The following is a 24,135-nucleotide window of genomic DNA, read 5'->3' as shown; positions in this document are numbered from 1 at the left end:
GCATTACTATTGGTCATTTTGGACATTTCTGTTTTCACCCCTTCTCAACCCTCATGCCAATGAAGGTTGAACTTGGACTTAAACAGCAGCCAGAGCATCACACTTCATCTCGGCGAACCCCAGGGGCTGTTGATTCAACACAGTATCATTTGTTTTCGATAATTTTTACACGTCAACCCTTCCCTGTGGGCGCTAATGGGTGTCTTAGCACCACAGTGGATTTTTTTTTTTTTTTTTTTTCATATAGTAAATGATATATGTACCAAGTTGGAAATTGAAATGAAAGGTGACTGTTCTAACAGTATAACACTATGATAGGAGTTTTACATGATTCTTATGTAAATAGATAAAAAAGTGAAACATTGTTCTTGTAGTCTAATGTGTTCTTGTATGTTTCTAACAGTGACCAAGTTTTGAGAGAGCTGTACTGCAACATCCTCACATACATCCATAATCTCGGTCATTTTGTACATTTTCCTTTTCACCCCTCCTTACCTCCCGTGCTGTTAGGGCAGAAATACACGTAAATGGCATCTGGAGTGTTACTATTCATCTCAGTGATTCTGAAAACTATGAATTCAATAATTATATTGGTTGTTTTCGATTAGTTTTATATGTAACCCCACCCCACCCCACCCTACCCCACACTGAGGTTTTTCTTATCCTTCACAATATTTCTTCATGATAAGTCCTATGTTTATAGCCTCCGTTGCTCAGGCGGCAGCACGCCGGCCCCTCACCGCTGGGTTCTGTGGTTCAAATCCCAGTCACTCCATGTGAGATTTGTGCTGGACAAAGCAGAGGCTGGACAGGTTTTTCTCCGGGTACTCCAGTTTTTCCCTGTCATCTTTCATTCCTGCAACACTCTCCAATATCATTTCATTTCATCGGTCATTCATTAATCATTGCCCCAGAAGAGTACGACACGCTTCGGCAGCCGGCACAATTCCTATCCTCGCCACTAGATAGGGGCTTCATTCATTCCATTCCTGACCCAGTCGAATGACTGGAAACAGGCTGTGGATTTTCATGAAGTCCTATGTTTACCAGGTTTGGTTGAAAGTTATGCTGGAACATAACACAAATTCATCCATCATATCAGTCATTTTGGACTTTTTCTTTTCCACCCCTTCTCACCCTCATGCCGATGGGGGCTGAACTTGCACTTAAACACATGTGGATTGTCACTATCCGAAAACTGGATTTGACACATAGCTTTTATTATTTTTATGTGTCACCCCCGCCCCTAGGGGTGCTAGGAGTTATACTGCTACAGTATTTTTTTGAGATAGTAAGTCATATGTGTATCGAGTTTGGTTGAGAGCTATGCTGGAACATATATATACATCCATAATGTCGGTCATTTTGGACATTCCTTTTCACCCTTTCTAACCCATTCCAGTTGGGGCAGAGCCTTGACTTACAGTGGCATCCAGTGTGTCATAATTCATCTCAGTGACTGCTAAAACTATGGATTCATCAATAGCGGTTGTTTTTGATTATTTTTACATGTCATCCCCTCTCTTAGGGATGCTAGGGAGTATCTTACCCCCACAATAAGTATATTTTCCAGATATTAAGTCATATGTGTAGCAGGTTTGGTTGAGAGGTGTGCTGGAACACATACCCATATATCCATAATCTGTCATTTTGGACATTTTTGCTTTCACCCCTTCCCACCCCAATGCCAGGAGGGATGAACTTGGACTTGAACAACATCCAGAGTGTTACTATTCATCTTGGTGATCTCGTAAACTATGGCTTCTGTATTAATATGGGTTGTATTATATTATTTTTATATTTTATCCCATTTCCACCTGTGCCCCCTAGGGCTGCTAGTGGTGTCTTACCACCCACAGTATTATTTTCCAGATAGTAAGTTGTGTGTGTACCAAGATTGGTTGAGAAATATGCTGGAAGATACACGCATGGAGTTTTTTTGCCATCCTTCTTTATTATTGAAGAATGCATTTGTAACTGCTAATGCAGCAAATGCTCACCCTTCCTATTAGCTTCCATATCTTACCCACATTTATCCATCACCTTCATATTTCTTTCATTTCAATTTCCAACTCTCACATTTTATATATTCATGTACTTTAAATTGCAGAAAAGTGACTGTTCATTTTAAAAATTTTGCATGCATTAATTGAAATGCACTGATACCTGACATGTCTTTTCTTTAAGTGATTAAGCCAAGCTAGTGTTTGAATGAGGTGACAGCTTAATATTTTGCCGAACTTTATGAAGTCTTGTCAGAAAAGTAGCCTTCCAGGAAAATACTCAATCTTGTAGGTTGAGCTATGTGAGATTTTAGAGTTGGCAAGGTCAATAGGATGCAAGCTTTATTTGAATTAAATTTTAAAAGTTGTATGTTTCTAACAGTATAACACTATGATAGGAGTTTTACATGATTCTTACCATATGTAAATAGATAAAAAAGTGAAACATTTTTCTTGTAGTCAAATGTGTTCTTGGAACACATGACGTAGGAGGAAAATACATGTAAATTGTGATTATTACTCTCATGTTGAGATAAGAAATATGTCCGATGCGTGTTGTTAAACATTTCCTGCTCTGATAAAAGAACAATACTGGCTGGCATTTGAGATAAGTTTATTGATTGCAGGATAAAAGATAAGGATGAGCCAGACCCAAGAGTTGCTTGTCAAATGAAATGAAGCAAGCCATGAACATTCCTAGAGTAACATGTAAGTAAAATTTTCTACTTCCATTTTGCACTGAATCCATCAGGATTTGTATCAAAGGAAATATTAAGTTAAATAGCCTGGTAACAGTAGTTGAAAATTGCAGTCAACTCTCTTTTGTATTTATTGGAAATAAAAAGAAAACATACATTTAATTTTTTGAAAAGTAGAACAAAAATTAAAATGGGCACGACTGTATTTCTGGAATGAAATTACTTCACATTATTAGTTATCCACTGTTCAAGCCGTTTAATGACATAAAAACTGTGAGATGAATTGACAGCTGTGCATTTTCATCTAATGGCAGTAAAATAACAGTAATGTGTCATTTTGTACTCAACAAGATGCATTTTTATAGGTAATAGACTAACCTTATTTCTTACTTAAGGTAATGGGCAAGGAATAAAAATACACACTGTTAAACAAAGAATGACATGTTTCGCTTTTAAAAAGAAAATCATCAGATTCTATCAATATTTTTGTTTGTTTCTGTCCAAACACCTAGGAATTTGAAATTTGGAACTTATCTTAATGAAGTCCTGCTTTGTCACCACTCCAGCATAAAATGCATAGTGTATATTTTTATCCCTTGTTTAATAATGTTGTTTTTTACAGGTATGTTATAGTGTAATATTTATATTAAAATTATGTGTTCGACAGACTGAAAAACTTTTAAGTTACAATGGAAACATTGATTATCTGTGTAATTCTTAACCGGGCGAGTTGGCTGTGCGGTTAGGGGCTAATTCTAAAGATTTGTTGAAAGACCGCTATGTTCTTGATGGGTCGAAAAGTGAATGTGTCAATTACGTGAAGCCTAAGGGCACTTACTGGTCAAACTATTTTCCTAATAAAGCTAGTTGTCGTGTTTGTGAGAGTAAAATTAATGCAACTTGTTTTTGTAGATACCAAAGATTATATTTGTAATAAATGTCACGTGAAGGGGTATCTTGTGAATGTATGTACTGCTGCCAAGTCAGTCAAAGTCAATGGAAATCACAACCCTAAAGAAAATCATTCTAATAAGACAGGAAAGTTCCATTTTGTTATGGATGATTTAGATAATGAAGGTCTGTTTTGTTTAGATGTTAGCATACATGGGAAATACAAGGTTGACTTGCTTGTGAACAATGTCCAGGTGGAATTTGACATTGATACAGGTTGTAACACTACAATAATTTTAGTGTTTAACAAACATCTTTCAAATGGTGTGATGTTAGAAACATACGATAAAATGTTTGCAACTTAAGATGTAGATGTTCACTACCACTAAATGACATAATAATAATTTTGGGGATATTAGGTCGTGTAATGCTTATAATATGCTGACACTTTTTGAACCAGAGACCAGGATCGTCTTTGTGCAATAACAAAGATTTTATTGGAAACTGTCACTCCATAGTAATCAGACTCATGATAGAGAGACCCTGTTAGAAATGTACTTCATTCCAGGGCCTCCAGAGTCAAGGAGAAAGATGTTGACGAGTTAACTATGGAGGGTAGCCATGATCTACTCAGTACCTTACTTTAGCAATAAATTAGCTCTGTTGGGATGAACTACTGTTACTGTGCTTTTTCAGTGATGTAATATACACTAATATGACTGTGTGTAGTGGACTCTACAGACCCATCTCTAATGGGGTGCCAATAGTTTGAAACCCAAGGTTTTTCTATAACCCGACCTGATAGTGGTTTTTTTTCTTTAAGACGGTGAAAATATGATCATGGAAGAGCTGAGTGCGTTCTATCCTGACGTGTAAAATTTACCAAGGGAAAATTAAAATGAGAGTTGTTGCTGGGAGCACAACCTAGTAGATTTATAAAAGCCAGGAAATGTCCCTTACACGTTGCAGGACAATGTTAGTTTAGAAGTCAATAGATTGGTCAAAGAAGGCGTACTGGAGCGTGTTGATTATAGTCCTTACAGGTCTCCTGTCGTTCCAGTTTTAAAAAGGGATGGTTCTTTCAGAATATGTGGGGATTACAAGTTAACAGTTCCCCCTCATTTGAAGATGGACCATCATCCTCTACTCAGAATTGAGGATTTATTTCAAGTGATAGGTGAAAATACGAAGTTCGATCAAATATAAACAGGATTTTTGTTCCTGAACATCAGCAGTTGGTAGGACTGCCCCTGCGCTTCGGCTATTCTTAGGCGGGACTGTTAGGAGTGGGGAGAGTGTGCTGTTAGATATTTCCTGCCGTTTTGTCATAATGTTCATGATGTCGGAGCAACAGGTGCACCTCTCCACTGCGCAACGCATAATTATAAAATTTCTTGCTTGTGAAGGAGCGGTGGGAATTTGCCAGAGATTGACTGCACAGTTCGGTGACCAAACATTGTCAAGGACGCATGTGTTTGCCTGGCATACAAAGTTCAAGGAAGGACGAGAACGTGTGGAAAATCAGCAACACAATCGCCGTCCTTGAACCAGATTGATTTTTTGCATCAGCGACGCACAATCAAAACTGCTTACTACTGCGGGTTGTTGAACAAGGCAAGGGTTGCATATCACTGCAAAAGACGAGACCAACCGATTCGACAAGTCATCCTCCTCCACGACGATGCACGGCCGCATACTGCAGCTCTAACTGTCTCCAAGCTACAGGAAATGCATTGGACTACACTTTATCATCCTCCTTACAGCCCGGACTTATCACCCTGCGATTTCCATATGTTCAGACCGCTTAAAGAAGCTCTAGCAGGGCAACGATTTGAAGATGACGAAAGTGTGGAAGACTTTGTATGCAAATGGCTGGTGGCATGACCCTGTTCTTTTTAGGATGAGGGCTTCAAAAAGCTGCCCATGCACTGGGACAAATGCATTTCTAAAGCAGGAAACTATGTGGAAAAATAAATAGTAATTGCGTTGTGTTTTTCAACAAATTAATTAAATAAAATAATCCCATTTATATTTGATCCCCCCTCGTAACTATTATGCCAAGCTTGATTTATCTCAAGCTTATCAACAATGTGAATTAGATGAGGAGTCAAAAGATTTAGTGACAATAAGAACGCAGTAAAGATGTCTTCGTTATACGAGATTACCATTTGGTATAACTAATGTGCCTCCCAAATTTGAGAAAATAATTGATCTTTTGAAAGGATTACAGGGGCTAACGTCTTTATTAGATGAATAATCTTTAAATAACTAACAGTGAATTATTATTATTAGTATTAAATTTATATTTTGGATTTTTGTGGTTTATTAGATGATGTATGTATCAGAGGTAATTCGTTGTCTGAATTAAAGAAATGAGTTATGCAGGTGCTTGACAGACTGCGCGATGCAGGTCTCAGTTTGTGTGTTAAAAAGTGTGCAGCTGGCTGTACGTCAATAGAATACTTTAGTTTCTGAATTGATTCCAAGGGCTTACATACTACTGATTTAAAGGTTAAGGCTATTATTATGGCCGCTGTTCCTAAGAATCTTATGGAACTTCAAGTCTTTTAAGGACTTGCAAACCTTTTAAGTATGTTTCTACCATCCATCGCTTCTGTTTAGCAACCATTATATAAGTTGCTTAAAAAAAGGAATGCATTGAAATTGGGATATGTCATGTGATGAAGCATTTGCTAAACTTAAAGACATTGTTAAGACCAGTAGGTCTCTGGTGCATTATAACTCCAACTTTCCAATCCGTTTAGTGGTCGTTGGATTTGACCGTGGATCGGAGCATTTATTTTTCAGAAAATAGATGGAATTGGCAAAACATTAGCTTTTGCTAGTCTCACCCTGACCAAAGTGGAGGAAGGGTACTCCCAGCTCCATATAGAGCCAGCTGCATTAATCTTTGCTGTTGAAAATTTTAATTTATATTGGTGCAAGTGGATATTAGTAAGTGACTACTGTCCATTACTTGCAATTTTTGGACCTAAAAATGGTATCCTGGTGTGTGCTGCTAACAGATTACAGCCTTGGGCGTTGGAAATGAAAAACAGAAGCCTACAACCTGTTTTCCAGTCATTGACCGGGTCAGGGATGGATTGAATGAATGAAGCCCCCGTCTTGCGGCAAAGATAGGAATTGTGCCGTTTGCTGAAGCCTATCGCACTCCTCTGGGGCAATGATTGACTGACAGATGAAATGAAATGATATTGGAGTGTGCTGGAATGAAAGATGACAGGGAAAACTGGAGTACCTGGAGAAAAACCTGTCCCGTCTCCACTTTGTCCAGCATAAATCTCGCATGGAGTGACCGGGATTTGAACCACGGAACCCAGTGGTGAGAGGCCGACGTCCTGCCACCTGAGCCACGGAGGCTAGCCTTGGGCGTTGTATGTCTCAAATTACAATTATGATGTTAAATGAGTTAGTATAAATGAAAATGTTGTAGACTGGTTGTGTTGTGCTCCACTCGCTATCTTAGTCAAGATGATGACAATGACTTTGCCATTCATTATATTTTTGAGGAAAATTAAGTATTACCTTAAACATATAAAGTTTTAAATCATACAAGGAAAGATAAGGTCATTAAAAAAATACTGACTCACCTTAAGATTGAGTGGTGTATAAAGCCTGATGATGACTTACTGCCGTATTTTTTAGAAGAAAAAATTACCGGGCGAGTTGGCCGTGCGCGTAGAGGTGCACGGCTGTGAGCTTGCATCCGGGAGATAGTAGGTTCGAATCCCACTATCGGCTGCCCTGAAAATGGTTTTACGTGGTTTCCCATTTTCACACCAGGCAAATGCTTGGGCTGTACCTTAATTAAGGCCATGGCTGCTTCCTTCCAACTCCTAGGCCTTTCCTATCCGATCGTCGCCATAAGACCTATCTGTGTCGGTTAGATGTAAAGCCCCTAGCAAAAAAAAAAAAATAGCTACATGCTGAAAAAGAAATATTATTTTGGAGGATAAGTATCTTGATGATTCAACAGTTTCATCAGGTTATTACTGCAGGCCTCAACAAGTGCCTAACTGAATCCAGACTGAAAATAGAAGTTCTGCAGTGTGCGGTAACACTGTGTCCATTAGTGGTGGGATATTTGATTATGCTATTGAATTGATACAGTGATCCAATTCACAGCACATTAGAGTCACCGTTCCTGTTACATCTGTGTAGTGTGTACTGATAGACAACAGCGACAGCATTTAATGCTCACTGTTACCATCTGGTCTTCATTCTATGCTTTCCTGTGCATCATCTAGTTTTCAGATTTAGGTTTCTTCTGCAGCCACCTCTTCACATCAGGTTTTGATTTTACTCATAGTGTAGGCTAGAGAGCTGAGTTGAATTGTCGAATGTCAGCTAAGTTCTAATACGTAAGATTCATTAAACAGATAAATAGAGTGACCTAATAGTCTTCCTACTTATTAGCTACTTTGGAATTATGTTTTTTTGACTACCTTTTTAACCCTGCAAATAAATCTGTTATTTTAAAACTCCCTGTAAAAAGAGGACAGTGATTGCGAGTGGGTATTATTTTCAGATGAGCAGAGAGTGAGTCTGTTATAGTGTATGATTCTTTCAGTGAGCCGTAGCTCTGTATGTCTTGCGTGCAGTGGAAGTTCGGTTCCCCGCCAATGTCCAATGTTCCGATTATGAACCATGTGTGTGTTGTGTCCCACTGAATCGTTGAGTGTGCCACTCAGCACTATCTGCTGCGAGTCAGCTGAATCGTGTGCCGCGAGCTTGCTGCTGCTGCTATTCAATTCACTCAGACAGTTGAATGAATTGATACACTGCTTCAAATCATAAACTCAGTAGCTAACACTAGTATCCATTCTTTTATTGCTGTAGTCAAATTTGGACCATTATCAAATTTTTCTGGCATTAGAATTTTGTTCATCATTTACTTGTTCAATACGGTCAATTGTAATTGGAGATAGGTCTTTGAAAAAGGTTTTATTAAACAAGAAATCCTTAAAAAAAAAAAAAAAGAAGAAGAAAATACAAGGAAGATAATTGATAAGCAATAAACCATATACTGTGATGCAAGTGTGTAATAGGCTAGTATAACTTGGAAACAATGCTCTAAACCCATGGGTAAATAGTGAAAATATTGAGCTCGATTAGTAGGTGATGGGATTATTATTATTATTATTATTATTATTATTATTATTATTATTATTATTATTATTATTATTATTATTATCATCATCTATGTAGTTATGTAGAACAGGTTGTTAGTACGGACCTTATTTGGTATAAATCGTGGTCGTATCGTTTATTATTTGTGTGTTGTATGATCTGTCTTGTGTAACAGAACATGTGAGGTTATGTCACAATACTTCTGCTGTATGTTTTTATTAATACGACTTTATTTAATGTAAGAACACATAATTAATAGTGTATAATTTATTGTTGCCTATAAATATGATGTATAAGTCCGATGTAATGTTGTGCAACACAGGGTAAGAGTCTAGAACAACGCACCTTTGTCGCTCAAGTTTTACAGAATATTCTATTCATTTGTATATAGGTTATTGGAGACTCAAGAAGATACGAGAAGGCATGTTGTGTCATACTTTTCTGGAAGCCTGGCCAGGCAAAGTACCGTATATAAAAGGATGGTCTTGGGTTGTTGAATCAAGTTAGTGAGAATCGTTAGTCGAGTTCAGTATGTGAACTCATGTTGTGGTTTTGCCGTTGTTGGTACAGCTGTTTCATAGTTGGTTGACATGCTAATGTGCAGTCGATTAAGTTCAAGATGGTGATTAATTTGATGTGCAACTATTAATGTGTATATAATTTGTAAATAAAATAGTGTACACAGTTGACAGCATCTCGTGTGTGCATCTTAATTACAAACCTCCAGCATGCAACTATTGTACCTTTATTCAATACTTCAATTGGACATCATTCTTTAGGATGTTGCAGTTTTTTTCTGACAGTGTTGACAAAAAAAAGCAGCACATTGTCAGAGTGGAAAGATTCTATCAAGATGACAGCAAATATAATAGCTTATTTGGGAGATAGTGGGTTCGAACCCCACTGTCAGCAGCCCTGAAGATGTTTTCCATGGTTTCCCCATTTTTACACCAGCCAAATGCTGGGGCTGTACCTTAAATAAGGCCATGGCCGCTTCCTTCCCAGTCCTAGCCCTTTCCTGTCCTATCGTCGCCATAAGACCTATCTGTGTAGGTGCGACATAAAGCCAGTAGCAACAAAAATAAGTAAACAAATATAATAGCTGTATGAGTTATTCCAGGTAGATCCAGGGTGGATCACATTGTAGACATGGCAACAACTTCGAAACCCTTGTGCATATTCTGGGATCTGTCATCATGGAGACCCGGTCTAGAAAGCCAAGAATAACACTTGAGAGGACTTGCTGTGCTGACCACACAACACCTCGCAATCTGCAGGCCTTTGAGCTGAGCAGCGGTTGCTTGGTAAGCCAACGCCCTTCAAGGGCTGTAGTTCCAATAGTGGGGGGGAGGTCATCATGGAGAACTTCTAAGGAACGTTCATCATCACTCAGTCAGGAAGATGATAGCAAATGGATTAAAGAATTTGGTTTGGAAATACATGAGGAAGTTCATTGCCTTGCTGGAGGAGGTTGTGTGCATGGACTGGACAGCATTGTAACTAGGGTTGCCATTTTTAAAAAATTAAAAAATGGAAGATTTTTCCTTGATATATTTTTAAATAATTCTTGCCTTCATAATGTTTATTAAATGCCATTTTCAATCAAAACTCTCAGACATTTATGTCTTAAACCCTATTGCTTCATAATACTTTTGATATTTTGAAACTGATTTAACTTTATCTAGCAATCTACTATTATTCTTTAGAAGCTTAAAAAACTCTCTGCATGGCATGCTGAAATTTATTACAATTTGAAGCTCTGATTTTATGATTTTATGTTCGTAACATCAGTCTACGTGATATTTTCAGGAGATTTCAGTATATTAACAAAATCACTGATACTTTTAAACACTAATATGTTTTTCTGTAACCTTTCTGCCTTCATTTTGCCACAGGGAAGTTTTACAGCTGTTTCTGAATCTGCGAATATACACGACATCAATTTATTCCTGCAATCCAAATTTGAGGTAAAAATACCAAAGATAATAATCAAAACAAAATGTATTTTTGTTATATTAAGAGGAAGAATTGTTATGGGTTCTACTATAAACCAGTGCCAAATATAAATAAAAAAAGTAAGAAAGTGCTGTTTGAGGAAATAAAACACATAAGGCTAAATAAACAGTAAAAAGAAACATAAGAATATGGGAAAAACGTATAACCTGGCAACCCTAATTGTAACTTACAGAATGAAAGGATGTGCTGTTGTAATTGATCAAGCAGTTAGGTTTGATTTATAACTGTCAAGTTCTTCAGTCTGTCAAAACTAATTTATGAATAAATTTAACTACCTGATAAAGAAAACATATAATAGAATTATACCTGGAAAAGCTGTTTCTTTTTCAGGTAGTTTCTAAATTTATTTACTCATGAATTAGTTTTGAAAGACCGAAATTATAAATTAACTGAGTCCAAACTCTAAAGAAATGGCTTCAAATATCACAACAACAACAAAAAAGTGAGGTTTGAGTACAGGGCAAGCTCACACTATTTCTTGTATTCACAACTCCTCAGCTCTCCATGGGCTACTTGGATCTCAAAGGTATGTGAGTTCATTAAACAGTTCTAGCCTGAGAGATCACGGTTTTACAGTGCACCAAGAGGTTTCTGGCCTGTCTAACGATGGGAGTAACAGATGTATTGACATGATAGCCTTTCAACCAGCTAGCAAGAAAGGTCTGATCATAGATCCCACACTACGCTTCGAGTCGCACGTTGGCCAGCCTGAAGAGGTGGACGCCGAGAAGAAGTTGATTTACCAGCCAGCCGTAAACTATCATATAGACGACATCTCCATCCATAGACTAGTGATTGATACTCGAGGCACAATCCCTAAATTTCTTGTTCATCTGTGGGATTCTCTTGGTCAGCTGTACACGACTTTACAACATCGCTATTGCCTTACATGTAATAATTCTCATATTTTGGTCCGTATTGAATTGTACTATAAAGTCAAAGAAATATTAATGTTTGTTTATTCCACCTATGTATTGAATAGGTGGAATAAACAAACATTAATATTTCTATGTATTGAATAGGTGGAATAAACAAACATTAATATTTCTTTGACTTTATCTCTATTGCCGTAATATGAGGTTCAGTAACCATGTTCCACAATCATTTATATACCATTTCGTCCCCACTCTGGCAAACTAGCGAAAGTGGCAAACTAGGGAATCTGTACTTCTGAAGTTTTGGTGTAGATTTTATTGGTTAAATATTGTCTACCCTCTGACAAAGTCTCACATCTGCAACTCGTTCCTTATGCCTAACACATGAAAGCAATCATTAATTATAAAAATTGATTTGATATGAGTAATCACAACTTCTTTCAGCTCCTCTAACCTTTTGACAATTTGCAGATTCGCTAGTTTGCCAGAGTAGGGGCGATTTGATAAGTTGTACATCGTGTTATATTTCCACATTTATTTCTAAACCTTGTGATTTTTGCTACTTCTATCTGGATCATTCTATCAAATTCACCAATAACTTTGAAGACAAAATATTTTGTAGTTGATATAGTTTGTCCTTGTGGCAGCCTCCTCATGGGGGAAGTTGTATTAATAAAATAATTAATACCACGAACCTGCTACGCAGGCGTAGCAGGGGGAGAGGTGATACTCCCACGTGGTGCGTCCCAGATGGCGGATAGGGGGGTCCTAACCGGCTTGCCGGCGGACTTGAGGGAAATAAAATACCTCTCGCGGACCAAACACACACCCCCTGTGGGTGGGGGAGGCAGACGAATAATACACCCACGGTATCCCCTGCCTGTCGTGAGAGCCGACTAAAAGGGGCGACCAAGGGATGATTGTATTCGAACCATGCAACTACATGTGATTAGTACCACCACGCGGAGAACACCAAGGGTCGCTTTTACTTGTGCGTAGTACCACTATATTAAGTACGAAATAGGTTTGTGATTAGTAGCACACAGGAGCACCGCGCGGTCGGCTTTTGCAGTACCTGTGATTAGTACCACCATATGAGCAGGACCATGGGATGATAGCTACCATGGACCTGCCTTACCTGTGATTAGTACCCACTCTATGAGGAACACCACGGGATAGGGAGAGGTCCCTGTGGTTAGTACTCTTATGTGATGAACATCATAGGTTTGCGTTGCCTGTGAATGGCGCCGCAGAGTGAGAAAAACATAGGTCTGTATTTCTGTCGAATTTCATAAGCTTTGAGTAGTACAATAATGTGTGGAATACCGCAAGTCTCTGCTACCATTGATTAGTACCGCAACAGGACAGATACCATGGTTCTACATTACTAGCGATCAGTATCATTCTGAGGGGCCTTTGACTTGTATTTGGACACATTTAGACACCAAGCATCCTCGATTTGCTTTTGGAAGTGGTCCCTTGGTCAGTAATACTATTAACTATGATAGTTTTTTTGAGTCGGTTCCACTGATTGTTTTCAATTCATGTTCATTCATTCATTCATTCATTCGTTCATTCATTCTTCATGACATTTTTTATTTTGGTCAGTGGATAATTTTGAACTTTTACTTTGCCGTTTCATTTCGTACCATTAGGGGCCGATGACCTCGATGTTAGGCCCCTTTAAACAACAAGCATCATCATCATCATCAAAATAATTAATAAACAAACAATCTGACATCTCATTGTTGAGGGGTCTTTTGGCAGTCACATGAGGTTTTCAGGTTTTTAAGTATGGTCTTGCAATTACTAATGTGTTGCAAATATGATTTCTATTTTGAATGAAATAGATCTAACCCCTTTAATTTTTCTTGCTGTATATAGCATTATACTGCCTGGCTTACTGGAGCAGAGAAATGATGTTGATGAGAGATAAAACAAGTTTCCATATTTCTTACAGAATTTCTCAGTAGAAAAATGAAAATCTACAGCTTGTTTTCAGTCATTCGACTGGGTCAGGAATGGAATGAGTCATCACAAGTTCTTTAAAGCACATCATTATGTTTTTATCATATGTTTAACAATTGTAAACTCACCCTTTTTAGACAGAGCAATTGTATATCAAACTAAATGTTTTTATGTATGGTATTTGTTAACACAATTCTCTAGTCATAGTTATCCACATCAGCTGGATGTTTCTACAGAATACACAATACACACAAAAATATTTTTAGTTAAAACAATTCATGTCAGCTTAACCATTTTAGGCATTTTATTATTAAGCAGAATCTAGGATCCTGGCTATTTGATCTTGGGTAGTAGGAACAGCGGCTGAAGATGACAAAAAAATTAGGCAAAACATGTTCCGCTTACGACATACCAATAATGCAAAAATATTTATGTAAATCAATCAAAAACATTTTGTATTGAAAAGGTGGACTCAAAAAATAAAAAATATTTTAGAAAGGTATACGTTTGCTCAATACGAACCCAACAATGAGACTTAAAACTTGTAAAACCGGAGTACCCGGAGAAAAACCTGTCCTGCCTCCACTTTGTCCAGGACAAATCTCACATGGAGTGACCAGGATTTGAACCATGGAACCCAGCGGTGGGAGGCCAGCGTGCTACCGCCTTAGCCACAGAAATTTTACCCTATTATACCTATTGTAGTCACAAATCCCCCTTACTTGACTCTCTTCCTATGAAATATATATATATATATATATTGCACAATGACTGTAAGTACTTTACCTGGGAATGCTAATCAGAGTTGATGGTTATCGGAATCCTTCTTGTTTCCTTGTTTTCAGATTGATGTGATTACCGTTTTAATCCATTATGGGGGTACAAACAGGCCTTATGCTATATCTTTTATTTAGGGCCTGTACAATGACTTTCAGATTAACAGCCAGATACATAGGTTTCAGTTTTGCAAACTAGACGTTAAATATTTTCTTGCGTACTACCAGCGGATTTTAACTGCGGTATTGTTATGCGGAAGATGTAGTAACATTTGTTATTGCATTGGCAATAAAGTTACTGAAAATGTAGTGAAATTTAGTGTGGTGGTATACTTGTTCCCTGGTGTTTTCGTTTGTTTAGCACTATTCTTTTTGAAATTGTATTCCTAGAGTTCGATATTAGACTCTTATCAGGCTATAATGTTGAAGTTCAGGTCAAGAAAAGAATTGGGACGTAAATCTACACTTACAAAGAAATTTTAAAATTAATTAAATATGTAACGAAACTCTGAAATTGTTGTAGAAAATCAAACGACTGCAAATGTTACTTGGGTGCAAAAGGTAAACTCAGGTTATTTATCTTATCAATCTTATCAGATAATTCCTACCGCACAATATCATTTTGTTTTTTGTCTAATGCTAATTACAAGGATGCCCGTTAGGGTGAAGGCAAAGTTTATATTCGTAATCAGTGCCACTGTATACAGTGGAGGATCATTAATTTTGTTATTAATTATTCAATTTATTGTTGGTAATTTAATAGGTAGTTAGTTTAATTTTTTCCTATACAATGTTAGAATAGTAACAAGCAAGTATTTATCTCACTTTAGTGTAAATACTGTCCGGCTCCATGGTTAAATGGTTAGCGTGCTGGTCTTTGGTCACAGGGATCCCGGGTTCGATTCCCGGCTGGGTCGGGAATTTTAACCATAATTGGTTAATTTCGCTGGCACCGGGGCTGGGTGTATGTGTTGTCTTCATCATCATTTCATCCTCATCATGACGCGCAGGTCGCCTATGGGAGTCAAATAAAAACCTGCACCTGGCGAGCCGAACCTGTCCTCGAACACTAAAAGCCATTACATAAAATCAGCTTCATGGTCCGTATCGCACTTCAATAGATTCACAATTAAGTATTTATTATTTTCCACCTAGTCGATACAATGATTGCTTAAGGCAATTTAATGCTTTCAATTGTAGAAATAATTTATATATTTTCTCTTGAGTTTTTTGTTTGTTTTAATGTTGTCAATCTTATGTTAATTTTAAGGACACTTCCTCTTAAGCATTACTTTGTCAATTTATATATTTTTCATCTAAACAGTGTTATGTGGCTGAAGATGTTGATAATATACGAAACATGTACCACTTTTAACCATTAAATTGCCTTAAGCAATCATTGTATCGACTAGGTGGAAAATAATAAATACTTAATTGTGAATCACTAAAAGCCATTCGCCATTTCATTTCAGTGTAAATACTTATTAGTAAGTTGTTATGAAGTCATATAATCTCCTTAATGTCCTCATTTGACAGACAAATTACTGTGAACAATATCATATGCCCTTACTCCATATGAGTGCCATGGAGAGATTTGAACTCAAACTTTTGGCACGCACTCTAGTGGTTAGGAAATGTGTACTATCACCTCGAGTACCCTGCCAACTAACATTTAGACGGTAAAAAATAATTGGGTTATTAAGACTCGAACCGTTAAATAACGGTGAGGCTGCATCAAGCAATGATGCTGTAACGACCATGGCTGTCTAGGAAGCTTGTTGTTGCAATGCTAGCATGCTTCTCATATAGTTAATGGCAACAGCTTGCTAGCTTGGGAAGTCTTTAAAAATTCTGTGATAGCTGGAGAGGAAGTGTGATATATTTTATAAATATATACATAGATTACATTATAACAACTTATTTTTCATAAAGCATCATGCAGATGTAAATTCATCATGATGTGCAGCCATCTTGATTCTTCTTACAGCATCCCCAATAGGAGCAAAGTCCCAAATAAGAGTGTTAACTGCCTCTTTAACTTCGGCTTAGCTAAACTCAAGAATATTCTCCCAGATTGCACATAAACGAAAGTCATAGTACGTGTTTTCAACCGAACTTCCAGATAAGTGTGCAAACTGCTGCATAAATTTAAACCACACTTTTATCTGACTGTCGTAGTACAGGCCCTTAGTGTTTCATCCCTGTAACTTCCCATTAGCTAACATTATTGACACTTGTTGACAGAGGAGAAGATCAGTGTCATGGTTGAATAGCATGTAATTTTGATACCATTAAATGTAAGGTCATTACTGTTGTTTGTGTCCTCCGCGCCTACGATTTCCGCAGCCCGCCCGAACATGACGTTTCCAGAGACCACGAGGCAGACTGCAGTGCTCTGACGTGATTGTCGGTGACGTCAGCCAGTGCTATAAAAGGAGCAACGTTTCTTGCCTCTCCAGGACTCCTACAGTGTCCAACGACCAGACTACACCGCAAGTCAGACACGGAGGTACCCTCTTAAAAATGTGTTCTGAACAGGTGGACTGATTCCTGGCCATGAGGTTTCACTTCTGGACATTGCCTCATTCATCCTGCATCTCGTAGCCACGTCGAGCACCCCATGCAAGCATTCTGCTACTCACTCAAGTCCCCTACAGTGCTCCGACTCCAATCATAGCATTCTGCTATATATGAACATTAGACACAAGTTCCTTGCAAGTTATACGCCTCCTGTTAGCATTCTGCTAATACGAACTCTCTCTACAAGTTCCACTTGTTATTATACATGACCGATAGTTTTCGACTATCAAGAACATTCTCTCATTTGAACAGACTGTCTCATCAAGACAAGATTGAATGTATATAGGAATCTCCAGTTATATGAATGTAAATATTAGTCCGGTCCTCAGCCTACTACCTTATATTAACATTAAACGTGTGCAACTCAACAAGCTTCAAGAAAAGTTTCGATCTATTTCATGTACATATTGTATAAATGTGTTGAAGCAATAAACTTTTATGTTGTGCCTTGTATACCAAGTTCCTTGTATACAACAATTACTGCTTTGGATGACCAGATTGTGGCGATGAAGATGATAACCTATTAATGTTGAATGCACAATATATATATTGTTCTAAATGTCAGTGTCTTACTTTTTTAAATAGCTGTTATTCATTTTCTATAGTTTAAATCATCATCTTTTGCTACCGCTTTTCCCACATGTGTGGGGTCGCGGGTGCGAACTGCGTCGCACATGTGGATTTGGCCTCTGTCTTGCGGCCAAATGCCCTTCCTGCCGCCTACTCTATATGGAGGGATGTAATCACTATTGTGTGTTTCTGTGGTGCTAGTGTAGTGTGTTGTGTGAATATGAAGAGGAGAGTGTTGGGACGGACACAAACACCCAGTCCGAGCCAGAAGAATTAATCCGAAGTGATTAAAATCCCCAACCCGGCCGGGAATCGAACCCAGGACCCTCAGTACGCTGACCATTCAGCCAACGAGTTGGATTTTGTATAGTTTAAATGTACGATTATATATTTTCTTTGTCAGTGATTACTCTTCCCATGACTTACATTTTATTTCGTGCAGTCTTTTAATCTTTGTTGTTCTTGTTGTTATTATTATTATTATTATTATTATTATTATTATTATTATTATTATTATTATTATTATTATTATTATTGAAGTTGTTTTATGTATTTCATTGCTCTTGATTGGTTTTATAGCTAGAAGGCAACCATTCTCCACTCCACCATCCAATGTTAGACCACCACCTACTGCTATTCCTCTCGAGGAGTTCTCTAACCAGAGGGATGGTCCTGCTCCTACACATCGACATGTACATATGGCTCCGACACCACCCCGAGAGGGTGTTTCCAGTGAATTACCCTCACGTGGATTGGGTATGTATCTTATTGCTTATTGGCAACATGGAAGGTAGAGCAGTATAATCAGTACTGAGAACTTACGGACTCTCTCTTGATAAATTAGATAACAACTGTGCCTCAAATGGAGTGATATCACTTTCAAATACTTGTGGCAGGGGCATCTCTCTCTTTTTTCTCAGTCTCATATCGTTTCATCTCCTGTTGTTTTCAGGTCCTATTACTAGGTCCTCAAGGGCTAGAGAGTTGTTTATTTATGCCAATGTTTTGTAGCTCTTTACCATTTCAAATTTGAATCCTCACTCTTCAAGGGATTGAGGCGATTTCTTTCATCTTCATGTAGTGGAGATTGTGATCATAAAACCACATGCATACATACATACATACATACATACATACATACATACATACATACATACATACATACATACTGTATCAATCACATTAACTCTGTTATTATCAGTGTGAGAGGGTGGCCACAGAAATATAATTTATTCATCATGTGTGTGTTGAATTTTATTGGTATAGCCTCGGCTTGACCGTCCGTTCGCTCAGCGCAGTGTCTTGATTTTTTTGTGTGTCACTCGATTTGTTGAGAACAAAAGCGTGTGACCTAGTTAGGAACTTTCAAGGCTGATGCAGTGTGCATATGCCATCTCGGAACATTCTTGATGCACGGTCTTGAACCAATAATCTTTTCTGACTAATTTATAGTAACCAATAGCACTTTTTTTTTTCGCACCATACCTCTAAGTAAAGTGTATATAAGCTGACGACAGTCCTGTGAAACTCCAGGAATAAGTACTGTAGCCGACTTGCTTATTGGATTGCAGGTAGACAAAGCCATGCCCGGATGTAGAGCTGGTGTTGCTGATTTTAAACATGACTGTCAAACAGGCTATTTGGCGATAACCAGCACAGCTCAATGTCTTGAATATGGTATGAGTCATGCTCAGGTTTCTGGCACTTGTGTTATCTCAAATATATGCTATATTTTCCAGTATTGTCCTGCAGAAGCTGATGTCTACACTCAAGATGCAGAATATTTTCAAAATATGCCATAATAGGAAGGAAGCATTATTAAGATAAAACTACTCAAAATATGCAATTGCATTTGCAAGATGCACAATTATCTGAAGCCTGATAATGATATTATTAAGAGTGCACAATATGGAGAGAAAAAAGGACACGTTGCCTCGAGCAAAATTCTATAAAAACTACTAGGAAAGTTCCTAAGCAATTAGATTTGAAAGATTCTTTCCCAAAAATTGAACTGTGTTAAAAGTTTGCATAGGGAAATTGTTTGTGTAAGATTTTGTAACCCTCTTTGTGAGGAAGCGAGATTTTCTGCTTATCTCTTCGGTGTTTGTCCTGAAGTGTTTGGATGAAATAATGACATTGGCTAGAAAGGAGTAATGAAGATTGTCTTGAAATTACCATCGGACATCCTACAGAAATAATTCACTCACTCTTTATGAGCAAGGTTGTAAGATCAAATCCTGGTATAGTCAGATGGCATTTACAATTGCTTAAATTCAGTATATATATGGTATATATTTATCAGCATGTTAAAAAACTTCTTTTCAGGATTCTGCTGTATCTTAAAATGTGTAGCTGTTGAAGGGATGTTAAATGTATGTATGAATGTATGTATATAATGTTCATATTTTATTATTATTGTAACTGTTATCGAAAAAATTACACCTACACATAATAATAATAATAATAATACAAAAATAGGAAATAGTAAAATGACACAGTGGTGGTGATTTCATATCAAAGCTTGGAAATGAGACGGTAGCTATCAATACGCAAAATCAAATCGTACGCTGGGAACTTACAGGCCTAATAATGACAACTAAGAAAGGATCGTGGAAGGTGCAGGAGCCCTATGAGGTCCATGGGAAGGTAGGACGTTGTGGGAGAGAAAAGGTTTACAAGATTCACCCTCTAGCACAACTATATTAAAAAAAATAACAAAGAAGGTTTACAAGAAGCAAGTTAAATTACATAGCAACTGATACTTGACTCAACGACAGATACAGATTAACTAACCAAAGCAAAAACATAATCAGGATACTTAAATCACTTAGTAAACACTAGTTTAATGTTTGCAGAATTACACATGGTTTTTGATTAAAAATGCAGGTGAAAAATTTGGAAATTACAAATCAACGGGAATCTAGGGCATACTCAGACACGTTAAATTTAAAACTTTGAAAATTACATTAAGCAAGGAAATACCGAAATGCAAAAGGAATTAAATTAAATCAAACAAAATCAGAAAACCTTGAGAATAATATGAAAATAGCACTTACCGCGGAAAGCTGGAGTTCCCAAGGGGAACTCCTCAAGCGCATCCGCACTCGAGGACGGTCAGAAGTAAATGACACCGAGCACACACATCATTTTCCTGAAGCCGGCAAAAAGCCGGAAATGGCCCGATTACAACCGACCAATAATATCAAATTCCACTAGATTCCCATTCCTTTTCGCCAATTGGAATGCCCGTACTTTTGGCCAATCCAATTGTATGACCATATATGGTTACAAGCTAGTTACCGATTACACAAGTTCTGGAACATTACTATTACAACATAAAAAGTTTCATCATTGGAAACCGCACATGTGGTATAGGATGTTTCACAACTAAAGCTCCTTTACATTTTCAAATGTTGCCAAATTACATCTTGATATACGAATCACATTACAAACATCAAATCAACATTTGGTCAAGTTACATAAAATTTGAATAAAACCATCACTTCAAAACACTTTTTGCATCTTGCAATGTTCATACTGTTCAAAGATATTAATAAACACTATAATAAAAGATTTTCAAATAAAGAGTACACACAAAGCTTAGTTCCATTCTCCGTCCCACCACATATTACAATTATTATTATTATTATTATTATTATTATTATTATTATTATTATTATTATTATTATCATCATCATCATCATCATCATCATCATCATCATCAACAAACCAATGAACGGTAAGACTTTCACTGATGTTTTGAAGGATATAAGGAACAGGTTGAAGCCGGAAGACAGTGGAGCAGGCATTCGATTCATCTGTAAAACAAAAGCTGGAGCTGTTCTTCTTGAATTCAACAAAATAACTAAGATTGAAAATAGGGAATTATTCAGTAATTCTCTGAGAGATGCCCTCAGACGTGATGGCAATGTATAGGCTTTAATCCCCCGAACTACACTGGAGATTCGAGATATGGATGGCGTCACTACCGCCGCAGACGTGGAGGAAGCTGTAAGACGAGATTCCGGCAATCCCCACGGAGAACTGAAAATATCAGTCTCGAAACCAAACAGCTGGGGACAGAAACTTGCCATCTTCGAAACCAAAGACGAGGACGCTCAGAAATGACTGGAAGCAGGAAGAATTAAGATAGGATGGCTATACTGCAGAGTAAGAGCTAGAACCATGTTACCTCGCTGCTTCCAATGGCTATCATACGGTCACCTGGCAAGAAACTGCACAGGCGCCGATAGAAGTAAGCTCTGTTTTAAGTGTGGAGAATCTGGCCACAAGGCAGTAGACTGTAAAAAGAACAATCCACGAGTATGCTTTGTACAGACAAGGGTGTCAATGAAGCTAAACGAAATCATATTCCTGGATCGGGAGCATGTGCAATATTTCGTGAAGCTCTGGAGAAGGCAAAAAATCACAGTAAATGATGCGAATACTTCAGGCAAACATGCACAGGAGTCAAACAGCTAACGATCTTATGACACAGCTGATTTACGAGATGGAAGTAGACATCGTTATTATTAGCGAACCATATCAAGAGAGGGACCATCCAGGGTGGTTTGTGGATAACCTCGGAACAGCTGCAAGTTGGATACCAGATCTAGGAAAAGTCCCAAATAACACAGCATGGATGCGATGACTGTTTTGTTTGGGTACAGACTGGGGGAATCACTATTGTAAGCTGTTATTTTACGCCAAATGAATCTCTTTCCAACTTTCAGATGAAACTTGATGGTCTTGAGGATGTAATACGCAGAATGGAAAAAAAACTAGTGGTCGCAGGTGACCTAAATGCTTAAGCATTGGAATGGGGCATGCCACAAACAGACTCCAGAGGACGTCGTATAATGGAGATGGCAGCCAGAACAGGTTTGGTGGTCAACAACATTGGAAATTTGCCAACATTTTGACGGCCAGGATGTCAGGGAACAATACCGGATGTAACCTTTTCATCAGAGGATATTACGCCTAAGAGTTCTGAATGGCAAGTGTTGCGATACATTGACACAATTAAATATGAGTATGTGTTTCCAAGTTCTTGCAGCAATCGCTAGGCAAAAATCAACGAAGGTTCGATATAAAGGAAGCGAAAGACTCCGAGTAACATGTGCTGGTATGCCGCACAGAGAACTTAGCAAAGCAGAGCGCAGGGAAACGTGTAGAATGGGGTAATGGCACTATTCAAATGTCATGCTTCGAATAACCACAAACAGTGCAGATCACATCCCAAGTCATGTGCCGATTACAATAATGGGCCTTTTCCCAAGGGGAATTTCCGCGGTAGGTACAAATTAAGCAAAACGAAGAGAACACAGAAATGAAAACTCCCACAAGCACAGGTTTAGAAAAGATGAACATATATATTGAAACAACTTCAAAGAGATAACACATGTTTTCACAACAGAGAGTAAAATTAGACCAAAAAAGGGAATCGTACAAGTTATTGACAGGTCTTATTTTGGTTCATACAGGCACTAAAAGGGGTAACCACACAAATCACAATAAATCTTTGGTGTGCCCAAGCACGAGATAAGGGCTATAGGAATAAATTAATGTTCTCATTATATTCAAGTTCCCATATGACAATGTTCACATGAATGCCACGCAAAAAACAGCAAGAAATTATGAAAAGGAACAAGTAAAAATTATACAAGTTAAAGGGAACTTTCCAGCACCTCAAATGATACGTAATAAAACGACACCATATCCCCCAAAATCTAACACACACTTGTTTAAGACAGGAAGATACTAGAACATTCGAAATGTAAACAACCGACGCAGTGCGAATTTGGCAGAGCACAAAGTTACCAAATTTTTATTAGCATATTATGAGAAAATAGGAATGGTAAATGAAAAGGAGAATGGAAAGAGGAACGGGAAAAGAAAACCAAGAAACAAACAGCAGGGAAAGGGAAATGATCAGGCTATCAAGTCCCACTTCAAAATGAGGGAAAACAAAGTTCCTGCACAACACTTTAAAAGTTGAAGGTCACCATAGTATCGCTAGTCCAGCACACTTCTTCCTTCACATTTCCACCACAGGTCTAAAGCCAATAGTTTGGCACAGCGAAATTTCGTAGAGTCCTGAGGGGACTAGAGTTCGAAATCCAAGTATTAGCCAAGCCCATATGGTGAAGGAGAGGGCAAAATTGAATGGATGACAATAATAATAATAAAAGTCTGCTCACCCAGTACGTAATGAAGAATGAAGTAAAATTGAAATGCACACGGTCCAGCCGCGTGCACTGCTCAAGCTCTCACTGCCGATTACAACATATCAATCACACCTGATCGCCGGACAAGAGAAAGCGGCGAGTATATATACGGAAGCGAAGCGAGCTCGAGAAAACACTGGAACCAGGTGACGTGACGGTGATTGCACGTGGAGGGGCAACAGTCAAAGCAGTGGTGAGACAGACTTGTAAGGAGAAAGTTCGTGAAACAGCGCAATATAATGTGCACTAAATCGGAGCGGAGAAGTATGCATAAGGTAAGCGAAGTTGAGCTCGTAACATACTCCCACCACCAGAAGAAATCGAAGGATTGGTGTCCAAAGTTGACGAGACGGCACGATGAGAGCTGAAGGTGGTGAAAG

General features: G+C 38.0%; 1 protein-coding gene across 6 annotated transcripts in view; it reads left to right on the top strand.

Annotated features, from left to right (window-relative positions):
- Positions 1-24,135, top strand: part of LOC136876524 (transmembrane channel-like protein 5) — a 187,062-nt gene that overhangs the window by 5,007 nt on the left and 157,920 nt on the right. For all 6 annotated transcript variants that reach the window (XM_067150547.2, XM_067150542.2, XM_067150545.2 and 3 more), the window contains exons 2-3: positions 2,630-2,711; positions 18,108-18,284. In XM_067150547.2, coding sequence (XP_067006648.1) covers positions 2,678-2,711; positions 18,108-18,284 — 211 coding nt within the window. In that variant the 5' untranslated portion in view covers positions 2,630-2,677. The remainder of the gene's footprint in view (positions 1-2,629; positions 2,712-18,107; positions 18,285-24,135) is intronic.

Source organism: Anabrus simplex, chromosome 6, assembly GCF_040414725.1.
Source record: "Anabrus simplex isolate iqAnaSimp1 chromosome 6, ASM4041472v1, whole genome shotgun sequence".
NCBI lineage: Eukaryota > Metazoa > Arthropoda > Insecta > Orthoptera > Tettigoniidae > Anabrus > Anabrus simplex.
The sequence above is the reverse complement of the archived record's forward strand: the minus strand, read 5'-3'. Positions and strand labels throughout refer to the sequence as shown.